Here is a 23,310-nt window from a genome sequence, read left to right as displayed (position 1 = left end):
TAAACAACATTCCACTAGGACAGGAACAATCAGATAACCCTGGCCCAATTAGGAACCGGAAAGTCTCACAGAGGGCGAATGCCCAGAACCGGGGGGCTCAGGGCGGGGGGCCCAGCTCTCTGCAAGCTTCACAGTCGAAAACCTTCCTAAAACAACCCCTTGGCTGCCTCGGAGCATAATTGAATCTTCCTTTGATGACTCCGGATCTTGCCCTGCCTCGGGCCACTTTAAGAACATCAATTACTGCTGGGCCCAGGTGGGGAGCGGAGAGGAGGGGCTGGACCCCGGTTACAGCTGACCCTGCCCTTGGGGAGGCCGGTAGGGGAGAAAGCGCTGGAGGAGACTTCAGGGGGAGCCTGAGCCTCCAGCCTGAGCCCAGGGAGCTGGATGCTGCCTTGGTGGAGAAGAGGCCAAGGAAGATAATGGGGAGCCCCCTCCCCAACCGAGAAGGGGAGCCGTAGGTGGGCTCCTTCTTAGCCCCCAGAGCAGGCAGGAGGGGCAGCTCCTAGGGTCCCTGGAGGAAGAACCCGAGAGCTAAAGGCAGGCAGGAGTGATGCTGAAGGCCAGGCTAGGAGACCTTGCTAAGGGAGAGGCAGCACAGCACACACGGGCTTTGCAGAAATGTTGGCTCCAAGAGACAGAAGTGGGCTTAGAGCCACACTGCCCCTGCCCTGCCACCTCCTGGCTGGGGAACCAGGAGCAAGTTACTTAACCTCTCTGTGCCTCAATTTCTTAGGATAATGCTAGAATAGTAAAACAAGGCTGCTGTGAGGGTTAAACGAGACTCACGTTGGCTGCTAGAAAGTGGGGGCTTAGGGGGCTTCCCTGGTGGCATAGTGATTAAGAATCCGCCTGCCAATGCAGGAGACATGGGTTCGAGCCCTGGTCCGGGAAGATCCCACATGCTGCGGAGCAACTAAGCCCGTGCGCCACAACTACTGAGCCCACATGCCACAACTAGTAAAGCCTGCATGCCTAGAGCCCGTGCTCTGCAACAAGAGAAGCCACGGCCATGAGAAGCCCACACAAGGAAGAGTAGCCTCCACTCGCCACAACTAGAGGAAGCCTGCGCACAGCAACAAAGAACCAACGCAGCCAAAAATAAATAAATAAAATGAATAAATTTATAAAAAAAAAAAAAAAAGAAAGTGGGGCCTTAGACCGCGGTCTCATGAGGAAAGGGCTGGAAGCACATACATCAGATCACTCACAGGCCTGGCTGTCAGGTGAGACTGGGTGTTTTGTTTTGTTTGACTTGTTTGTATTTCCTGTACTTTATGGGAGAAACAGTTGATTATACAATTAAAATAATATTCAGAGGAAAAAACAGAACCATAGGGACTGCAAACTGTCTTTAAGGGGAAGCAGTTGTCAGAAGAGGAGCCCATCCACTGAGCATGGGGATGGAAGGGGGCGTGGGTGTTCCTCTGGGTCTGAGACTCAGACAGGGGAGCCGTGGCTGCCCCAGGGGCCCAGGGGGTGACAGCCTGGAGCCCTCAGGGACAGACACAGGTGACATTTTCGGCCTGGAGGTGCCCTACTATTTCCTGTGCCCTACCAAGAGGCACCAGGCAGGGGAAGTCAGTGCCCTGGAGAGTATTGTCCACTCACGGGCAGTAGCACTTCTCTCACTGGCTCTTCTCAGCTCCAAGTCTTCAGACCGTCAGCTCAGAGAGGACCCTGGGCCCTCAGGACTCAAGCCAGCCCCCCCCCCCCCCCCCCCCCCCCCCCCCCCCCGCCCGCCCCCCCTAGGCTTCCCCCCCCCCCCCCCCCACTAGGCTCAGCCACGCCACCACACCAGCCTTTGCTGAGGCAGCCCTTTGAGGAAAGCTGGGCTTAGTGGGTCCACAGCCCTGGCCCTACCAGTGTCATTAATCCCCCAAAGAAAGTCAAACATTAGCCTGGGAAACAGCTTATGCCTTATATAAGCTCCCCTGGGGAAGGCACAAACACAGCTTGTTGGAGCCGAGCTGCCAAAACACAGAGCTGCCGGACCCTGGGACAGAGCAAGGGTTTCAGCCACATCGACCACCGACCCCGCCGGAGGGAGGAGCCAGGCCCAGGTACCAGGTGAGGAGGGACCCCTGGGAAGCCCCCAAGGCCGGGCCTTGCTTCCGCACTGCAACTGACCAAGTCCCTTACGCCCTCTGGGATCTGCTTGGCCCCTTTCTGCTGCCCTGCTATGGTGCACCCAGCCCCAGGGGATACCCAAAACCAGGAGGCGCCGGGCTTGGGGAGACCTTCCCTGCAGGCAACCTGAGCTCTGCCAGTCCTGTGTGTCTGCTCGAGGCAGCCAGGGACCCCTCCCACTTACTCCTGACAGCCATCCTGTGGGGACAACGTCCAAGACGGGGCCCCTTGGTCCCAGCGGCCTGGCCTGCACTGCCCCATGCCTGCAGCGCGTGTGACCAGCCTGGCTGAACACATACTCACACCCACAAGTCCCCACACGCACACAGCGACACACCCGTGCTCACACAGCTGTGCCCTTACACTCCAGCCTAAATGTGCACATCCCAGCAGACACTGCCGTGAACACACACCACACCTGTGACCCCATGTCTGTACGCGCAGTTGGGTACATCCTCATCCACACGCAAAACTGTGGGTACGCACAGCTGAACCCCACACCCTCACACACTTCTACATACACAGGCTTACACATACACCTGGGCACACCCTCCCCCTTGTGCTTCCACACCCATCCACCTGCCCGCCCTCACCCCCGTGCACACATCCCTCTCCCCGGCCTGGTGCCCCACCCGCCCGTAGCTCTGGCTCATCTTGTCCGGTGCCATGACCTTCGCCGAGCTCGTTGACCGCGTGGCCAGCAAAGGGCCCTTCCAGTTCCTGCACATAGTCCTGCTCGGCCTCCCGATCCTGAGCACGGCCAACCACAACCTGCTGCAGATCTTCACAGCGGCCACCCCCGCCCACCACTGTCGCCCGCCACCCAACGCCTCCGCGGGGCCCTGGGTGCTCCCCATGGGCCTGAACGAGAAACCTGAGCCGTGCCTCCGTTTTGTATATCCACCCAACGCCAGCCTGCCCAATGACACCCAGGGGGCCACCGAGCCCTGCCTGGATGGCTGGACCTACGACGTCAGCACCAGGGACTCCATTGTGACTGAGGTATGCCCAGAGGCCAGCCCTCTCCCTCCGATCACAGCAGGAACCCCACACTCATGGACAGGGGAGCATGAGACCCAGGGACAGGGCACTGGGCAGGCAGAGAGGAAGGACCTGGGTGCAGAGACACACCAACCAAAAGGTTCCGTCTCTTCACTTTCAGAGTGCAAACAGTCCTTTCTGTGCCAGGCGCAGTGCCAAACTCTGGGGATACAAAAATGCACTGTCCCTGTTCCCACGGGGTTCCACCGCCTAGCAGGGGTAACATCAATTAACGAGAGGACCACACAAAGAAATGTCAAATTACAACTTCAAAGTACTTAAGGTTGTGACCTTAGACTACCGCCTACCCCTGGGCTGGGGGCAGGGGCCAGGGGAAGCTTCCTTAAAGAAGTGACCTTGGGCAGAGATAAGGGAGTCCAGCAAGATTTAGCCAGGCAATGGGGAAAAGGAGGAAAATTCCATCTTGTGCAAAGGTCTCAAGGTGGGACAGTGTGTGGAGGAGGGGATGGACAGAGGTGAGGGTTGGAACATGCCTGAGCAGACCCAGAAAACATCTCATCCTCTCCTGCCATCACTTATGTGTTCACCTCCCATTCATTCACATCCTCATTTATTCACTGATTCTTTTTTTTTTTTTTTTTTTTGCGGTACGCGGGCCTCTCACTGTTGTGGCCTCTCCCGTTGCGGAGCACAGACTCCAGACGCACAGGCTCAGCAGCCATGGCTCACGGGCCCAGCCGCTCTGCAGTATGTGGGATCCTCCCGGACCGGGGCACGAACCAGCGTCCCCTGCATCGGCAGGCGGACTCTCAGCCACTGCGCCACCAGGGAAGCCCCTATTCACTGATTCCTTTACCCACCATCTCCAGGAGTTACAGAGTTAAATCAGGCTCTCGAATGACCTGGAGACCATGGTCAGATGAAGAGGGCGAAACGGGAATTGGCATTTATTGAGGATCCACAAATGGTCAGGCACGTCTTGGCCTCTGGCAGACATTGTCTCCCACACTTTGATTCCCACAATGATATTCTGTTGAAGGTGATTTTTTTTTTTTTTTTTTTTTTTTTTTGCGTACGCGGGCCTCTCACTGTTGTGGCCTCTCCCGTTGTGGAGCACAGGCTCCGGACGCGCAGGCTCAGCGGCCATGGCTCACGGACCCAGCCGCTCCGCGGCATGTGGGATCTTCCCAGACTGGGGCACGAACCCGTGTCCCCTGCATCGGCAGGCGGACTCTCAACCACTGCGCCACCAGGGAAGCCCTGAAGGTGATTTTATCTCCTTTTTCATTCAAAAAAAACTAAGACTGAGAGGAGGGAAGTGAAGGTCCAGTGCCACACAGCTGGTCAGTTTTGGAGCTGGAATTTAAAGCAAAACTCCATACTAGGCACAGGGGGACAAGCATTCATGGCAGTACAAAAGAGTGGGGGGACCACGGGATTCTAGGGAGGCTTCCTGGAGGGGGTGACATCTGAGCAGTGAGCAGAGGCCAATGTTTTCATTCTCCCTTCGGGGACCATGAGCCCCTCGAGGGCAGGATCTTGCTTTTGCCACATTAGAAGAGATGCATTTCAAAGTCTTTACCTGGTGCCAGTCCTGTGCTGGGCACACCATGAGCATGGGCTCCTGGAATCCCTGGAGATGGTATCTCAGTGAGGGAAGTATTGTTATTACCTTCAGATGAGGAAACCGAGGCTCAGCCTGGTTCAATGACTTTCCCAGGATTACATATGATTCGGACCTGGCAGAGAGATGATTTGAATCCAGGACTATCTATGTTCAGAATCTACGATTGCTATTCATTTGTCTAGTGAATATTTATTTCTGTATAAAGCACTGACTACGTGCAAGGCACTGTCCTAAGTGCTTTATAAATATTAACCCTTTTAACCTTCCTGACACCATTATAAGATAGTATGATAGGGCTTCCCTGGTGGCACAGTTGTTGGGAGTCTGCCGGCCGATGCAGGGGACACGGGTTCGTGCCCCGGTCCCGGAGGATCCCACATGCCGCAGAGTGGCTGGGCCCGTGAGCCATGGACACTGAGCCTGCGCATCCGGAGCCTGTGCACCGCGACGGGAGAGGCCGCAACAGTGAGAGGCCCGCGTACCGCAAAAAAAAAAAAAAAAAAAAAAAGATAGTATGATAAGCCCATTGTTGCGATGGGGAAACTGAAGCACACAGAGGATGAGGAGATTGTTCAAGCTCTCGCCACTAGTAAGAGGCAGATTCGGGATCTGAACACAGGCACCTGCCCCAGAGCCGCGTTCCTAACCATCACATCTGCTGACTCTCATAGCCCCAGATACTCCATCCCTGTCCTATGCACTTTTTCTCCCCAGCACCCAGCGCAGTGCCTGAAATACATCCAGCATCCAACATTTATTGACAGCTACACTCATAGTACTGAGGACACAGACTCAAAGAACTCATGAGCCCTGCCTGTCCTCCAGGTGTTCACCTGTAGTGAGGAAAGTCACCAGCAGCGTGGTGGGGTATGCAGGCTTCCCAGGGCAGGGGCTTTCAGCTGCTTTGCTATATCCCCAGCAGCTGGAACAGTGCCTGGCACAGAGGAGGCGCTCTGTGAAATAAATATTTGTGTAATGAATGGATACAAGCTTTATAAGCTCAGGGTGCTCTGGGAGCCCAGAGGAGGGGCATGGAATCTGCCTGGAGGGGGAACCCAGGGGGGCTCACTGGAGTCAGCAAAGCCTGAGCTGAGTGTGAAGGAGGGGTCAGGGTTAGGGAGGGGGCTGATGCGGGCAAGTGCAGCCCAGGCGAAAGGAACAGAGTGCCTGGAGTCACATGCACAGTCACAGGAGCATAAAGAGAGCAAAGCAGTAAGGACTGCAAGAGACTCAGGAAGGCTGGAGAGGCGGGCAGCGGGCTGCGGAGGCCAGGGACATAGGGAGGAAGCGGGCCAGCAGGAGGGCCTGCCGTGGATGCCGGGGCGAAGGACTCTGTCTCGAAGGTGACGGGGGGCCGTTGCATGGTGTTATGCAGGAGTGTGGCGTACCCAGATCACCTTCTAAGGATCTGCACTCTGTGATCTCGGGTGGTCTCGGCCTACAGCAGCGGCCTGAAGCAGGATTTCGATCCCCAGCCAGAGACTGAAGTCAGGCTGCAGTAGTGAGAGCGCTGAATCCTAGTCACTAGACCAGTGGCCAGTGACAAGGCCCTGGCCCTTCGGCTTTGTAGAAATGAATTCCCACAAAGACAGAAAGTAGTGAAACAAAGTATTTATTAGGAGGTAAAAGGGTACATGTGGATAGACACATGGGCCAACTCAGAGAGAGAGTTGCACCCTTGTGGTAGTTTTTTGCAGTACGCGGGCCTCTCACTGTTGTGGCCTCTCCCGTTATGGAGCACAGGCTCCAGACACGTAGGCTTAGCGGCCATGGCTCACGGGCCCAGCCGCTCCGCGGCATGTGGGATCCTCCCAGACCGGGTCACGAACCCGTGTCCCCTGCATCGGCAGGCGGACTCTCAACCGCTGCGCCACCAGGGAAGCCCCCTTGTGGTAGTTTGAATCACTTATATGGGGCATTTCTTCCAGGTTTCCTTTGGCCACTCATCTCACTTTGCCTGGTTCTGAGTCCATATTTTGTTTATCTCAGGGTCCTCCCATGTGTGCACACGCATCCCTTAGCCAAGATGGATTCTAGCAAAGAGGCCTGTGGGTAGGTTGAGGTCACTTACTATGGAGAGGCGCCCCCTCCATTGTTGACCTTCAAGGAGCCTTTCTAAGCACGTATAGTTGGGAAGGTCTCCTTGGCTTCAAGAATGAGGCATATGCAGTCTTTTATCTCTTATCTGGGCAGGGCTCAGCTCTCCTCCCTCCTGCTACTCTGGCGTATCTGTGCACAGGGGACGAACTCCGGCTGCTCAGCCTGGGGCCCATCTATCTCCTGCCTCAACTGCAGGGCGGAGAGTAGCTTGCAGAGCATTTTGGTCCAGCAGCTGGGAGACCAGTTAGCAGGTTGCCACAGGGACCCAGGACCAAGATGACAGACGGCAGGGGCAGTCGGAATAAATACCAGAGAGGTTGGGGGGTCAGAATCTCTGGGACTGGGGAACCAAATGGATGTAGGGGTGAGGAACAGGGCAGGCGTGGGGGGCGTGGAAATGCCCCAATATCTGTAACTAAGTTTCCAGGTGTGTGGGCAACTTGCTGTACGTCTGGTCCCTGGAAGACAGAGGGAAGGGGTAAAGCCACCATCCGTGTCCTCCAGAATACAGAACCTAGACGAGGAAACAAAAATCCTACAGGGAGCAATGAACTAATAACCATCGCTACGCCTTACCGCGTGCTAGCCCCTTGCCAGACGGCTCTAATCGGTTTGCTCGTATGAACTCATTTAATCCTCACAGCACCTCTCTGAGGTTAGTACCTATATTGTGTCCTTTTTTCAGATGAGGAAACCAAGGTACAGGTTACTGGCCCAAGGCAGCACATCGTATAAATGCTGGAGCTGGGAGCCAAACCCAGGCAGCAGGGCTCCAGAGCCACCTGCCCCCACTTCCCCACTCCGTGTTCCTGGGGACTGCATCCCCCAACCACTGCACCCTGGGCTAGGTTCTGGGAAGCGCTCAGTTAATGCTGAATGAAGGCCATATGCCCTCAGAGCCCGGCCGAAGGGACTCAGACAGTGCTGACTGCTGGGAAGTGTCTTCCCCTCCAGGGTGCACCTTGAGCTCCAGGGAGCCTGGCCAAGAGCAGCGCTTGCAGGTCTTTTTTTTTTTGGCTGCGTTGGGTCTTCGTTGCTGCGCGTGGGCTTTCTCTAGTTGCCGCGAGCAGGGGCTACTCTTCGTTGCGGTGTGAGGACTTCTCATTGCGGTGGCTTCTCTTGTTGCGGAGCACAGGCTCTAGGTGCGTGGGCTTCAGTACTTGTGGCACATGGGCTCAGTAGTTGTGGCTCGCGGGCTCTGGAGTGCAGGCTCAGTAGTTGTGGCGCATGGACTTAGTTGCTCCGTGACATGTGGGATCTTCCCGAACCAAGGCTCGAACCCGTGTCCTCTGCATTGGCAGGTGGATTCTTAACCACTGCACCACCAGGGAGGCCCAGATTGCAGGTCTTGTACCCCGTCAAGCATCAGCTCACATCTGTACCAGCTGAGCACCCAGTCACCATTCCAGCAGTTAGGACCATGTGAATCTGCGTCCCAAATACACAGGGTTTCACCAGGCCTCGGGGTCTGCCCCCTTCTCCAGGTCGGGTCCTGGTCAGGCCCAAGCTCCCTGAGGACTCTCAGCCATGAGAACCCCTGATCAGGGTCCTCACCCAGTCAGGGAAATGTCAGTGGCCAGACCCAGCCAGGTTCTCTTAGCAGCACAGCAAGGTCAAGCCCCCTCTGTTTGTGGTTCAAGCCGTGGCAAATCCATGCTCCATCACTTGGGGTGGGGTGGGGTTCCAGTCCCTCACGGGGTGGAGGTAAGACAGTGGCTGGCTCACCTAGGGGTGTGTCTCTGGCGTGGAGGCAGGGACCTGGGTGTGCCAGCCCTGGAGGGAAGGGTGGTAATAAGGAAGACAGCACCTGGCAACCAACTCAGTCCAGGTGACCCTGGTTAGTAGGCAAGGAGCCATCTGCCAGGTGGACAGCGTGGCACCATGAGCCAGGACCAAGCAGCAGAGTTCACATTCTGACTCTGCCATTTACTGGGGATGTTACAACCCCAGAAGTCTCAGTTTCCTCATCTGTAAAATGGGGTAAGAGAACAAGTGTGACCATTGAAAGAGATAATGCAAGGCCAGCATTAGCACAGGGCCTGGCACCTACAAGGTGTTCAACTAATGTTTGCTGCCACTGTTGCTGTTGTGGTGGCCATGATTAATAGAGATGTCCTGAGAAGCAGGGGGTTAGTGCCCCCAGAAGAGTAGGGGGACTCCCGGTAAAAGGAGAATCAGCTGTCACAGCTCTTCCCAGCTCACCCAGGCCACAGGGCTTTGTCTCACTCCACCCCCCAACCCAGCACTGGCCAGCACGCAGGGCCCAGCTCCACCCACCCACCCGACAGCTGGGGACCTGGTGAGTCATCTCCCTCCCCACCTCAGTCCCCTCATCTGTAGAATGGGATAATAAGGACCTTCCCTGCAGAGGAGGCGAGGGTGGGAGGGCTGCGCTGGGTCCAGCCAGGAGCACGGGGGGTTTCCCTCCCCCTTTTGATCCCATAAGCTTTGCTGGCAGAGGCGACCACACATTCCTTCCTCTGGGTTCAGCAGAGACAAGGTAGGAATTTTTCAGAAGGAGCTTTACCAGGACGTTAAGAGGAAACAAAGGCCTTTCTTTTAAGTCTGGAAAGTGTGAGGAGTGAGGACTGTGGACTCTGGATTCCCTGGAGAGGAGCCCACAGCTTCCACACCACAGAATACAGCCCTGTGGGGGCCCAGCTCAGTCTGGGGGCTCCGGAAACCCAACCCTGCAGCCCTCGAAGGCCCGGGCCTGGCCTTGGATGAGCAGGCCCTCCCTCTGAGGCCCCTGTGAGTCGTCTCTGGGCCTTGAGCCTTCCCGTCCTGTCTCCAGGGCCACAGAAATCCTGTCTCCCCACACAGGTCCCTGGAGGCCCCAAGTCAGCCGCTGGAGAAGCAGAGATCCCACTCAGTGGTCCTCCCAGAAGTGGGTATCCACCCTGGAAGTTTCCCCTGCCGAGTGTCTGGTCTTCCTCCACGCTCACCCCCAAATCCCCAGGCTGCCCACCTCCCAGACCATCTGTCCACCTCTTGTCTCCAGCTGAGCTCCTGCATCACCCCTACTTGCTCACCCTGGCCCCTGCCCTGGGCGCCTCTCCTATCATCTCCCCTTTCCTAGCCTCCAATCTGACTCTTGCGTAATGACCAGGGGGCCCCAGCGCAGCCACGTGTCTGGGCCAGCCTGATCCCGTGCCGTGGCAGCCCTCACCTAGGAAGCTGTAATTCCAGGCAAGAGGAGCCCGGGGCCATCCCCTGGGCTCTCCAGGGTCAGGGTGAACATCTACCGTGTGCAGGGCCCTGGGCTGGTGCTTTGCATTCCTTCTTTCACGACCCTGCGAATCTTCTTTTATGGCCACTGTGAATGTTGCCCCTTTTTACAGAGGGATACACTGGGGTCAGATCCAGAAGGTGGCTCTCTCAGCCATGATGGTGAAATCAAGTTTTTGTAGGAAGAGGGATGGGGGTCCTGACTCCAGAATCCATGCCCCTTCTACTGCATCACACGTCCCTGTGAGCACAGGCCTTACAATGACATGTGACAATAATAATAAAACAGCTATCACATAGAGTGCCGACTGTTTGCCAGGTATAGTGCTGGGTGCTCTTCATTCCTTATTTTATTTACAATCTTGAGAAGCAGGTATTAGTATTACCCCCATTCTACAGATAAAGAGTCTGAGCCACAGAGAGGTTAAGTAACTGGCCCAGGAACTCACAGCTACTAAGTGGCAGAGCTGGAGACTCATGCCCTTTTGAGTCTTCCCAGGTACCTGGCTCTCTGGCCGTTGCGCCCCAGCCTTGGTTCCATCAGAGGTCCAAGAGTAGACAGAGGCATAGCAATTCTCCCCAAGCTCTAAACTGGAGCCAAAAGGCCCCAAATCTAGGGACGTTTGTTTCCCTTGTCCCTGCTCTGGAGGGAGTACGGACCATGTGTGGGGTCCCCTGGCAGAGTCAGCCTACACACACACACACACACACACACACACACACACACACACACACGGAGCAGGGTCCCCACCCTTGATCACACATGGCTCGCCCTGACCGTTTACGTCACGCCTTCTTCTTTGCCCTTTGAGGGGCCTCCTGGCCTATGATTTTGCTCCGCTCCAGCTCCTGAGCCTGTCCCTCACCCTTTGGGCCTGACATCAGATCAGCCCCCTTGGCTCTGGCCTTGGCTGCCTCCTTGACCATGACTCCAGCCCATCCTGTGCTTGTGTCTTATAGTGACGCATGGCTACAGCTCCCATGGACTGAGCCTTCCCTCCGGCAGCTCAGGACTCAGAGCGCTAGTTCGGCGTCCAGAAGACCTGAGTTTGAGTCTCTGCCTTGAAATGAACCAAAGCTGTGCTTGGGCAAGTTATTTACCCTCTGAGCCTCGGGTTCTTGGTCTGTAAAATGGAGATAATAATAGTACCTGGGCTTCCCTGGTGGCGCAGTGGTTGAGAGTCCGCCTGCCGATGCAGGGGACGCGGGTTCGTGCCCTGGTCTGGGAAGATCCCACATGCCGCGGAGCGGCTGGGCCTGTGAGCCACAGCCGCTGAGCCTGCGCGTCCGGAGCCTGTGCTCCACAACGGGAGAGGCCACAACAGTGAGAGGCCCGCGCACCGCAAAAAAATAAAAAAAATAAAATAATAGTACCCACTTCATAGGATTATTATGGCATCATTTGCAAAGCTTGCTCCGGAGCAGAGTAAGCCCTCTCTTTCTCCCCCACCACCTTCCTGGTATATCATCACTCAGGAAGACACCGCAGTGGGCTTCCTGTTCTTGCCTTCCTGAATCCAGCTCCCTAAGGAGTAAACATTCCAAGAAAGGAAAAAGAAGGCCAAGAACATTGGAGGGGATATTGGGAGCAAGAACTCTATGTGGAGCCGCCAAAAGCCGATAGACAAGAGGTCAGCCCAGGCCATGCCATGGGCTACATAGAAGCTGAGTGACCGGTTCCCTCCAGTCAGCTGGTTACCTCTTCCTCTCTGGGTGTCATCAGTAAAATATGTATAGCAACCCCATTAATGATTCATTGGACAAACATTTAACATTTACTGTGCACCAACTACTCTGCTAGCTGCTAGGGTTAAAGAGTCAAATGAGATGTCTCCGCCCTCCGTGTGGTTACGGAATACAGGAGAGATAGACAAGCAAATAGGCAGGTAGCGTGCTATGTAATCTGTGTCCTCTTCGAGGTAAGAATGGGATGCTGAGTGTGGAAGGAGAAATGAGGAATTACACTGGGAGTCTGGACGTGCTTCTCAGCCACTTACCCATTTCATGAATATTTACTGACTACCTGCTTGTACCAGGCAGCCAGAAAAGATGCTTCTGGCACTCAGAGTAAGTGATCTTGACGTGTCTTTTGAAGGACTGACAACCTTGCTAGAGTAGGGGAAGATATCAAGTACAAAAGCAAAGAGGAACACAATAGCCTGAAGCTTTTGTAGGATCACTAGTGTAAACCTGATTACAACCACGGACCCCACGTGGCCAGGCCTATGCTTGGAGTCAGGGTCAAAGGAAACATAAATCACTCTCTCAGCACCTTGAAGAATGGAGACTTCAGCTACAGGTTTTCTTAACACAGAAAGCATGCCAAAATCCCTCAGAATATCTTCCCTTCCCCCGCAAATTCCAGGATGCCTTTAAAAATCTCTCCAGGGCTTCCCTGTTGGCGCAGTGGTTGAGAGTCCGCCTGCCGATGCAGGGGACACGGGTTTGTGACCCGGTCCGGGGAGGTCCCACATGCCGCGGAGCGGCTGGACCCGTGAGCCATGGCCGCTGAGCCTGCGCGTCCGGAGCCTGTGCTCCACAACGGGAGAGGCCACAACAGTGAGAGGCCCGCGTACCGCAAAAAAAAATCTCTCCAGTTCTCTCTATATCTGCTCCCATGCTCTTGTGTTCCCAGTCCCCTTCCGAGGTCATTCGGGGACTGAGACACACAGCAGCTCCGCCATCTTCAACACGTGGCTTCCAGAGTTGCTCTAGCTATCACCATTCCTAACCAACAGGAAGGGGGAAAGCACGCAAGTCCAGGCCAGGGATTCCCTCTTACTCAAATGAAGTGGACGCAGCATCCATTTCTTCCACTCACACGTCATTGTCAAGAATTACATGGCCCCATCTCGCTCCCGGATGACCTGTCCCTTTACACCGCATGCTACACAGTACAGGATGTCTCTCTAGACACCCGCTGGCCTACTCCTTTCACACCACCTCACTTCTTCCTTTACTCTTTTCCCTCCCCCATCCCCACACTTGTACCATGCAGGCTCCCTTTCCAGCCAGAAGGCCCCTGGGTTTGCTGGCCACTCTGGGCCACTGTGAGCAAGCTGGAGGACCTGGAGCCTTCACCCTTGCCCAATCCCCCTCGCTTCCCGGGAGGAAAGCAGAAAGAGCTCCCTGGGATGTGTGGTTCTTTCCCCGCACTGTTTTGCTTCCAAAACCTTCTCATCAGGCATTTCCAGTGAATGAGATTCTTCACTTCATTACACAAGTAATTCAGGACAACTGGACAAAGGGTGCGTGCTGGGGATTAGCGGGAGATTAGGCCAGACAGGTGGGCAGGGGCCAGAGCCTGAGGGCTTGTATAAATCTGTGTTAACAGAGCTTTCTCTTTACCCAGAGGGCAAGAGGAAGCCAGGGAGTGCCTTAGGCAAGGCAGCAAGCTGATGTGAGAGGGGCTTCAGAAAAGCCACTCAGGTTACCAGGGAAAGAATGGACAGGAAGGACTGAGGTCGAAGGCTGGGAGACCTGTCAGAAGACTGTTGCTGATAATACTCTCTGGGCTCAATTTCCTCAACTGTAAAATGAGGATGACAGCAGCTCTACACCATAAGGTTGCTATGATGACTGAGAAAATTAAGGCATGGAAAGTGCTCACTTAGAACAGTGCCTGGTGCAGGGTAAGCCCTCAATATATATTGGCTGTTATTCCTTTTTTTTAATTTATTTTATTGACATATAGCAGATTTACAATGTTGTGTTCATTTCGGCTATACAGCAAAGTGACTCAGTTACCCATATATACACTCTTTTCGTATTTTTTTCCATTATGGTTTATCACAGGGTATTGAATATAGTTCCCTGTGCTATACAGTAGGACCTTGTTTTTTCATCCATGCTATATATACTAGCGTGCATCTGCTAATCCCAAACTCTCAATCCATCCCTCCCCTGCTCCCCTCCCGCTTGGCAACCACAAGTCTGTTCTCTATGTCTGTGAGTCTGTTTCTGTTTCGTAGATAGGTTCATTTGTGTCATATTTTAGATCCCACATATAAGTGATATCCTATGCTATTTATCTTTCTCTTTCTGACTTACCTCACTTAGTATGATAATCTCTAGGTCCATCCACGTTGCTGCCAATGGCATTATTTCATTCTTTTTTATGGCTGAGTAGTATTCCACTGTCATGTGTACCACATCTGCTTTATCCATTCATCCGTCAACGGACATTTAGGTTGTTTCCATGTCTTGGCTGTTGTGAACAGTGCTGCTATGAGCATAGGGGTGCCTGTGTCTTTTTTAATTATAGTTTTATCCAGATATATACCCAAGAGTGGGATTGTTGGATCATATGACAACTCTATTTTTAGTTTTTTGAGGACCCTTCATACTGTTTTCTATAGTGACTGCACGAATTCACATTCCCACCAACAGTGTAGGAGGGTTCCCATTTCTCCACACCCTTTCCAGCATTTGTTATTTGTAGACTTTTTAATGATGGCCATTCTGACCGATGTGGGGTGATAACTCATTGTAGTTTTGGTTTGCATCTCTCTAATAATTTGCGACATGGAGCATCTTTTCATATGCCTGTTGGCCATCCGTATTTCTTCTTTGGAGAAATGTCTCTTTAGGTCTCTACCCATTTTTCGATTGGGTTGTTTGTTTTTTGCTTTTGAGTTGCATAGCTGTTTGTAAATTTTGGAAATTAAGCCCTCATCGGCCTCATCATTTGCAAATATTTTCTCCCTGTCCATAGGTTGTCTTTTCATTTTGTTTATGGTTTCCTTTGCTGTGCAAAAGCCTGTAAGTTTCATTAGGTCCCATTGCTTTTATTTCTACTGTATATTGGCTGTTATTCTTAATCCAAGCATAAGAGGATGAGGCCTGCACTAAGATAGCAGTAGTGGAGATAGAAGAATCCAGATTCGAGAAATATTAAAGGACTTGCCTGGTGGTCCAGCGGTTAAGACTCCACGCTTCCACTGCAGGGGCCATGGGTTCGATCCCTGGTTAGGGAAGTAAGATCCCACATGCCGCTAGCGGCGGCCAGAGAAAAAAGAAGTATTTACAAAGTGAGAAACTGGAGGATGAAGCGATTGTAACATGGGAGAGGAAGGAGTCCAAAAAGGGCTGCCAGTCACTGTGATTGAGACCTTACAGAGAGGGGGTGGCAAGTCTCGCTGACTCTGAGATGCCCAAAAGACACCCTCCGGGTGGAGATTTCAAGTAGGCTGCTGAATCGATGGGTCTCAAGGCCAGAAGAAAGGTTGGGCTAAAGAGAGGGATTTGGGGCTTCCCTGGTGGCGCAGTGGTTGAGGGTCCGCCTGCCGATGCAGGGGACACGGGTTCGTGCCCCGGTCCGGGAGGATCCCACATGCCACGGAGCGGCTGGGCCCGTGGGCCATGGCCGCTGAGCCTGCGCGTCCGGAGCCTGTGCCCTGCAGCGGGAGAGGCCACAACAGTGAGAGGCCCACGTGCCGCAAAAAAAAAAAAAAAAAAAAGAGAGGGATTTGGAGTCTTCACCATAAAATAGTCATTGAAGCCATAGGAGCAGGTGGCATTTCCTGGGGAAAGTGAATAAAAAGAGAAAGATCCACGAAGAGGCCTGGGGAACTTTTAAGGGATAGAGAGTAAGAAGGCCGCAGAGGGAGGGCAAAGAGGAAGACGGGAGGAGGCAGAGGTCAGCGGGGTCACGGGCTGCTGAAGGGAAGTCAGGTCAGGAAACAGAAGGTTCCATTGGGTTTGGGGAGCAGAGTTTCAGTGGAGGGGTGGGGGCAGACTCGGGAAATGAGTGGGACACGAGGACAGGGTGACAGCCAGGATGGCTCCTTGGCTTTGAAGGGAAGAGAGAAATGAAGCAAATGTGGAAGGGAAAGAGGCTTTAAATGGAGAGACTGGAACACAAGCAAATGACGATGCAGAGCAGTCAGGAGACAGACTGAAGGTGTGAGATGGAGGGAGGTGGCAGCGGGAGTGGCCCCTGGAGGAGAGAGGGGGCAAGCAGAGGGACCAGCCTTGCACAAGTGAAGTTGGGGAGCAGACACACAGGTAACCACAGGACGCAGGTGAGCCTGGAGGAGCTTGAAGACAGACCTGGCTGTGACAGCTGAGCAGACTTCACAAGCCATATGGCAGGCCACATGTGCCGAAGGGATGTTGTCATTGCAGAACCACAGGGCCAGCCTGAAGGGGGAAGCGGCACCGGGAGCAGGGGCCGGGCTCAGGGAAGACAATCGCGGGAGCTGGGGGAGGGAGCACACACGTGGGGGCGCAGGCTGAGCGCGGCTGAGAGGCTGGGCTGGACTGAGCCGGGTGACCGGGTGACCGGGTGGCTCTCCCTCTCTCCTGCGCAGTGGGACCTGGTGTGCAACTCCAACAAACTGAAGGAGATGGCCCAGTCTATCTTCATGGCGGGCATACTGATTGGGGGGCTCGTGCTGGGAGACCTGTCTGACAGGTGAGACGCGGGGGCCTCGCCAGGGGAGGCACAACCCATGGAGACCCCCTGCCCCTCTCCATTACACCCATGCACCCCCAAAGAGGCCAAGAGCTGGGGTAGTGCGGAGAGATGGTCCTTGCTGTGTGGCCAGCCCCTTTCGGGGCCACAGCCTTCTCCCTGCCCCAAAACCCCTACAGCTTCAGTCTTCCAGCCTCCCCAGACCTGGGGAACCAGCCTCAGTGTTTTCAGACACAGTAGTGGCTGCATGGCCGTGGAGGTGGGTGGATGAACGGCTTGGAGAGGAGAGGTCCTTTGACCCCTGCTCAGGTAGCTAAGCTGGGGGTGGAGGAGATCACTCATTAACTCAAACGTCTAACTTGTCAACAAAAAAAAGCAATTACCAGCAAGGCTCTGTCTGGGGAGGGAGTTACACGCCCTGCCTGGCCCTTTGGGAGGTGGAGGGTCCAGCCCTTTGCCCTGCAGAGTCACTGGCCTTGGCTGGCTCACAGCAGCTAACGACCCCCTTCTTGTTCGAGCTGCAGGTTTGGCCGCAAGCCCATCCTGACCTGCAGCTACCTGCTGCTGGCTGCCAGCGGCTCAGGCGCAGCCTTCAGCCCCACCCTCCCCATCTACACAGTCTTCCGCTTCCTGTGTGGCTGCGGCATCTCAGGCATCACCCTGAGCACCACGATCTTGAGTGAGCCACAGGGGGAGGGGACGGGGACCAGGAGTTTGGGGAGCACCAGCCTGAAGCCAAGAGTGTGGCTCAGCCACAGGCACCGGGCGACCTTGGTCAGGCAAGGCGCTGCCCCTCTCAGGACCCCAGAGGCCCCCCCTGAACGTAACAACAAGCAGAACAGCAGCAGCTCCCCCGGGCCTGGCATCTGCCAGGTACATGACCTCGTTCAGCCCATACGCACAAGTAGGTCAAACAAGGGACGTCACCCGCCACTGGAGAGGCAGTCAAGACTGCATGCTTGGGAGTCAGTCAAACCTACGTTTGAGTCCTACCTTCTTGAGCCTCAGTCACCGCATCTCTAAAATGGGGGCGATGAAACCTTAGGATCAGGGTCAGATCAAGTAGCCAACGGAGGGGCAGGGGCTGGTGCCCCTTCTCAGGAGGTGCCCACCACCCAGTAGGGTCTTAATCTGGTCCTTGGGTTCCTCCTGCAGGTGTCGAGTGGGTGTCCACCCGGATGCGGGCCATCAAGTTGATTTCACTTGGTTACTTCTATACCAGTGGCCAGTTCATTCTGCCTGGCCTGGCCTACGCCATCCCCCAGTGGCGCTGGCTCCAGTTAACCGTGTCCATTCCCTTCTTCGCCTTCTTCCTGTTGTCCTGGTATGTGACCCTCTTTTCTTCAGCCCCCTCCTTAGAGCCACCGGGATCAAACAGGAGGAGCTCATGCCTGACCAGGCTGGCTGACTCTGTCTGTCCCGAGACACCCCATCCCAGAGTCAGGAAGGGCATTCCAGGGAGGAGGAACCACACACCGAGGCATGCGGGGAGGGAGCCCTCGGCTGGGGTTGGTGGTGAGGGGGTTAGGGTCCGGCTGTGAAGAGCACAGAAAGCCAGAGAGGCCTCGATTTCACGTGGAGGGACAGAGAACGCCTCTGAAGGTGCCCGGGGTGCTGAGAGGCCTGACCAAACTTCCCTTCGTGACATAATCACACAGAAGGACAAACCCAAGTGGGTGGGGATGAGAGACAAAGGGGAGTGACCGCGTGGGCAAGAGGAGCCTGGGGGGTGAGTCTGAGGGGCATTTTGAAGGAGAAATCCTCAGAGTGTGGGGACTTCTGGATTTGAGGTATAAAGAAAAGGAAAGCTCCAACCTGAGAACCTGGGAGAATCAAGGGGTCTGGGGCAGAGACCCCGAGTGAGGACATGTGGAAGTCAGGAAACCAATCTGTAGGTGGTAGTTGATAGCTGGGCCCAAAGAACAGGAAATAATGAACAAGCCCAGGAGCAGAAATGAAGTCCTGGAGGATCCTTTATCCAGCACTTACTATGTGCAAGGCCCTGTTCTGGGGACCAACCCACATCATACCAACACTCACGGCATCTCTGTGTGAAGGGGACATTAGTATTCCCATTTTACAGATGAGGAAACCGAGGATGAGAGAGGTGAAGCAATCCTCCAAGGTTACACAAAAAGCTGCAGGACTGGAATGGGCCTCCATTTGAAAATGAGAATAAGCTCCCAAGGGGACGGGCAATCTTGCAGTGAGAGAGATGGTCCGAGAGTCCAGAGTGGAGTTCGGCGTGTCCACAGCCTAGGATGGGAGCCGAAAGTTGGGAGGCAAAATAAGGGCAGATGGTCAGCAGGTCCCTTCACTGTATGACTTGGGACAAGCCTCACCCACTCTGAGCCTCAAGATTTTTCTAGGCAAAATGGAGATACCGATGCCTGTCTCCCAGAGTTACATGTGCCTGGTCCACAGGAAGTCTCACTGATTGGAAGCCACTGTTGTCATTATTCTCAGGGAGAGGAGGATGGAATCCAGGCCCTGGCTATGGGATTTGGGAGGAAGTCACCCATCATCTTGGTAGGCACAGGCTGAGAAGACTGTCAGGGCAGAAATAAGACCACAAGGCCAGAAGGGCAGGTAGCAATGGGCCCAGGAAGCTACCACTACCAGCAGGACCAAAGGTCTGAGGCCAGGTGACCCGTGTCCACTCCCCTGAGGGTCTCACTGGAGCCAGGTCCTGGGTGCCTGTGGGGTCCACAGCCGGAACGGACCCCATCTGGGACCAGACTTTTCCAAGCTTCCCTTCTTTCTCCCCACGCCTCTGCCTCCTCCATTTCCCTTCAATTTGTGACCCTCAGGGTTTGCTCAGGGGTGAACCAATCCCAAAAGCACAGCCCAAGGGTGGGGGAGAGTGAGGTTGGCCACACACTTGCCAACCCCAAGGCCCCATGTTGCGCTTGCAAACCGTCCCCTGACCCAGCAGAGTTGGCCTTTTGCAGGGAGAATCAAAGGGTCCCCGGACCCATTCCCTAGACCACAACCCTAAACCCCTTCCTAAGATGCCCTGGGACTGCAGCCCTGCCCCCGCTTCACCCAGGACCTGGAATTGGGCCCAAGGACGGCTGGGGACGTGGACGTTTAGGACCCTCCAGCTGTCCAGCCTCGAGCATGCCAACCCTTCCCCAGGCCCCACCTGCCTTGGCCTAGGACCCGAGGCTCCTAGCTAAGAGCAACACCCAAGGATAACAAGCTGCCCGGGGTCGGGGGCAGGGGAACGGCTCTTCTGGAAGGGGAAGAAGAGATCTCTGGAATTTGTGCCGGCTGCAGGCAACCCAGGTGCAGAGCTTGACCAAGTTTAAATTCCATGAAACCTGCAATAAGGCAGCTCGGGTTTCTGGTCCTCCTAGCCTGCGGCCCTGGCTCTTGATCATTTTCCAGCCTCTCAGAAGAACTTCTGGTGTTGGAGGTGGGGGGTTGGGAGCCACTGTGACTCGGTTCTGGCCCCCAGGTGGCTGCCAGAGTCCGTACGCTGGATGATCCTGTCTGGAAGGTCCTCCAAGGCCCTGAAGACATTCCGGCAGGTGGCGGCCTTCAATGGCAAGAAGGAGGAAGGAGAAGCACTCAGCCTGGAGGTAGAGACCCAGAGGGATTGTGGTCTGGGGCACGAACCTGGGCTCTGCTCTTGGACTGTCCCCTCCTCTTGCCTCTGTTTCCCCTGCTCACAAGCCTACATCTGATGCCCTAAGCAAGCTCTTCCAAAGGCACCAGGCCTGCACCTCCCTCTCTTCTCCCTCTGCCCACCAGCTGGTCGCTAATGGACCCCTCCCCTTCCTCTGCCCCAAGGAGATCAAACTCAACCTGCAGAAGGAGATCACCTTGGCCAAGGCCAAGCACAGCATAGCTGACCTGTTCCGGACACCCACCCTGCGCCGTGTGACCTCCTGTCTTTCCCTGGCCTGGTAACCCGCCACCCCTCCCTGCCCACACCCTAGCGCCCCTGCCAAGCAGGGGCCATGAACAAGGCCTCTGGCAGGCTCACCTAAGGGCAAGGCCTAAAATACCTGCAAGAAGAGTCAAGGGATCCCCTCCTCAGGGCTGCCCCAGTCCAGCCCCAACCCCAGAAATCTCTGGCATCCCTGCCCCACACCCAGGTCCAGCCATAAGGGTCTGCTTCCTCCTGGGGTCACACCCACCTCACCCACAGGGCAAATGCTCCAAAAACCTTCACCAGCTCACATCCTACACCTTCACCAGCTCACATCCCTACCATGTGAGCTGTGCCTCTCTGTCCCTGCCCCCCACTGGTTCCGCTCTGCCCTCTGGGACCCCACAGAGCAAGCCTGGCTCTCAGGGCTTCAAGATTTAACGACAGAAATTGTGATTCTTCTAAGTCTTCTCTTTTGCCCGACATCCCACATCTCCTTCAAAGCCCTTTCCGTGACCTGGTTCTGACACCCTTCTCATCCTGGCCACCCCCATGTGAAAAGGATTCAGTATATCCAGGAACTCTTCAAAAGGGATCCCACAATTCTGAGAGGGGGAGGGGAGGCATCTGACCCATGTGTGCAGCCCTGGGCACTTTCACCTCCCCCATCTGAATGTTAAACCATTACTCAACAAAGAGAGATTGTTTGCTGCCTCCTTTGGTCTCCAAGAGTCCCTACAGGACCGATATTCTCTGGAGTCAGTTATATGGCACTTTGTCACCATACCCTAGACCATGTCCATGTCAGACATAACCAGTCAATCCCAGCACTCTCTCACTGAGCCCAGACACAATCTCAGAGGCCTCAAAACAGCACTGAAGCAGCCCCTATCAATCTGTTGCAGTTGGGACAAGAAATGAAACTATTCATCACCCTGGTGACCCAATGAGCAGTATGGGGAGAGGCCCCCGCCTGGCTGTGGGTCTTAATCTCTCACTCTCTGACCCTCAGGTTTTCCACCGGTTTTGCCTACTATAGTTTGGCTATGGGTGTGGAGGAATTTGGCGTCAACCTCTATGTTCTCCAGCTCATCTTTGGTGGGGTCGATGTCCCAGCCAAGTTCATCACTATGGTCTCCATAAGCTATCTGGGCCGGCACACCACGGAGGCCGTCGTTCTGCTCCTGGCAGGAGGATGCATCCTGTCTCTCATCTTTGTGCCTTCGGGTGAGAAGCTGGGTCGACCCCCAGAACCCTCCGAAAGAGGCTGACCCGTGAGACCAATGTGTCTGTGGGCCTCACAGGCTGGGAAGCGGGGTTCCAGGGACTCCAGATCTGCTGAGTCTGCCTCTAATTCACTGTGTTACCTTGAGCAGCTCCCTGCACTCTCTGGGGCTCAGGTTTCTCGTCTAGAAAATAACACAGGTGGGCTAGATGACATCAAAGATCCTTTTCAGATCTGACTCAGGGCAAAGTATGGTAGTGTCTACCCAGTGAGAGGAATTGCTCGGGATTTGGTTGTTGCCTGGGTGACATCGCTGCAGAAGACAAGCTTGGCTCAGAGCCCAGTGCTCAAGGAACACCCCACAACCTACTCCACCATGACCTTGGAAAAGCCACTTTTACTTTATATAGATGTTTGTGTGTTGATACACCTATATCCTTCCAAAGGAACTGGAGATATTTTTGGACAAAAACAGATACAACAAATGATGAGAATAGGGAATCAGAGCCAGGGAAAAACCCAAATGCAGCAGGACACAAGCCTGCGAAGCACTGGGAATAGCAGAGGGGCTACGACTCAGCTTTAAGTTTGGATGTGAGCTGTCCGGCAGCCAAAGCAAAAAGGGAGACAAGGTCTCTGAGGAGTGAGAACACTCAGGGGCTCCTGAGCCCCCAAGGTCTACTGCCTTTTCTTTCCTGTGCAGACTTGTTGACCCTGAGGACAGTACTGGCTGTGTTTGGGAAGGGATGCTTGTCCAGCTCCTTCAGCTGCCTCTTCCTCTACACGAGCGAGCTATACCCCACAGTCATCAGGTAGGTGCTGGGCCTGGAAGCGGCCCAGCCAAAGGATACAGGGGCAGGTGGGATTGTGGCCCCTGTCCAGGAGTCCCAGAGCTGTTCTTTGAGAACCCTCACAGAGGCTGCCAATCTCTGCTCTGAACTCTCCCAGGCAAACAGGTATGGGCATAAATAACCTGTGGACCCGCGTGGGAAGCATGACGGCCCCACTGGTGAAAATCACCGGGGAGCTGAAGCCCTTCCTCCCCAATGTCATCTTTGGGACCATCGCCCTCCTGGGAGGCAGTGCAGCCCTCTTCCTGCCTGAGACACTCAATCGGCCCTTGCCAGAGACTGTTGAAGACTTAGAAAACTGGTCAGTGCCCTGTTTCTGGCCCCACCAGTGCTCCTCCTTGGGGAAGCCCAGGGCTTTTCCTGAGCTCTCTTTCCCTAGGTCCCTGCAGGCAAAGGAGCCAAAGCAGGAGCCAGAAGAAGAAAACGCATCCCAGAGGATCCCTCTGCAGCCTTGTGAACTGGACCTGGGCCCCAACTGAAGGCAACAGACCCTCCTTTCCCTGCCTTCCAGAGACTACTCCCAGCCAGGTCCTTGCCTGTCTCTGGGCTCCGCAGGCACCTTGGGGAGCGCCCTGGGTGCAACTATGCTCCTAGGACACAGTCTTCTGAGAGCTTGGTGGAGGTATCTCCACCACCACCGGGGCTCCCCAACCCAGCCCTGGCCAGTTCAAAAGTTTGGCCACAGGCCTTTGCACACCCCACCTTGCCCTCACCCTCCCTGCAGCCCAGGCCCTGCCATTCTTCTGTCCAGCCCTTCCCCACTGACCACTTCCCCCATTGTTCCCACTCCCTTCCCCTTCTTGCTCCCACCCCTTTCTTCAATGGGAGGTTTCAATAAACAGCAGTGAAGAACTC

General features: G+C 55.0%; 1 protein-coding gene across 2 annotated transcripts; it reads left to right on the top strand.

The window, feature by feature from the left end:
• The first annotated feature begins 1,954 nt into the window (after window positions 1–1,954).
• SLC22A8 (solute carrier family 22 member 8) lies at window positions 1,955–23,310 on the top strand. 2 transcript variants are annotated; one of them, XM_029208567.1, is made up of 11 exons: window positions 1,955–2,070; window positions 2,773–3,132; window positions 16,399–16,502; window positions 17,027–17,181; window positions 17,658–17,826; window positions 19,963–20,086; window positions 20,298–20,413; window positions 21,392–21,606; window positions 22,308–22,416; window positions 22,553–22,756; window positions 22,835–23,310. In XM_029208567.1, the coding sequence occupies exons 2-11, from the start codon at window positions 2,797–2,799 to the stop codon at window positions 22,932–22,934; spliced, it is 1,632 nt and encodes a 543-aa protein (XP_029064400.1). In that variant the 5' UTR covers window positions 1,955–2,070; window positions 2,773–2,796; the 3' UTR covers window positions 22,935–23,310. The 2 variants fall into 2 exon arrangements, with proteins under 2 accessions (XP_029064400.1, XP_029064401.1); XM_029208568.1 differs by having other exon boundaries at window positions 1,957–2,070; window positions 3,045–3,132.

The sequence above is a fragment of the Monodon monoceros genome, unplaced genomic scaffold (assembly GCF_005190385.1).
Source record: "Monodon monoceros isolate NGI ecotype Baffin Bay Population unplaced genomic scaffold, NGI_Narwhal_1 Super_Scaffold_7, whole genome shotgun sequence".
Classification (NCBI taxonomy): domain Eukaryota; kingdom Metazoa; phylum Chordata; class Mammalia; order Artiodactyla; family Monodontidae; genus Monodon; species Monodon monoceros.
This window is presented reverse-complemented; position numbering and strand designations above follow the sequence as displayed.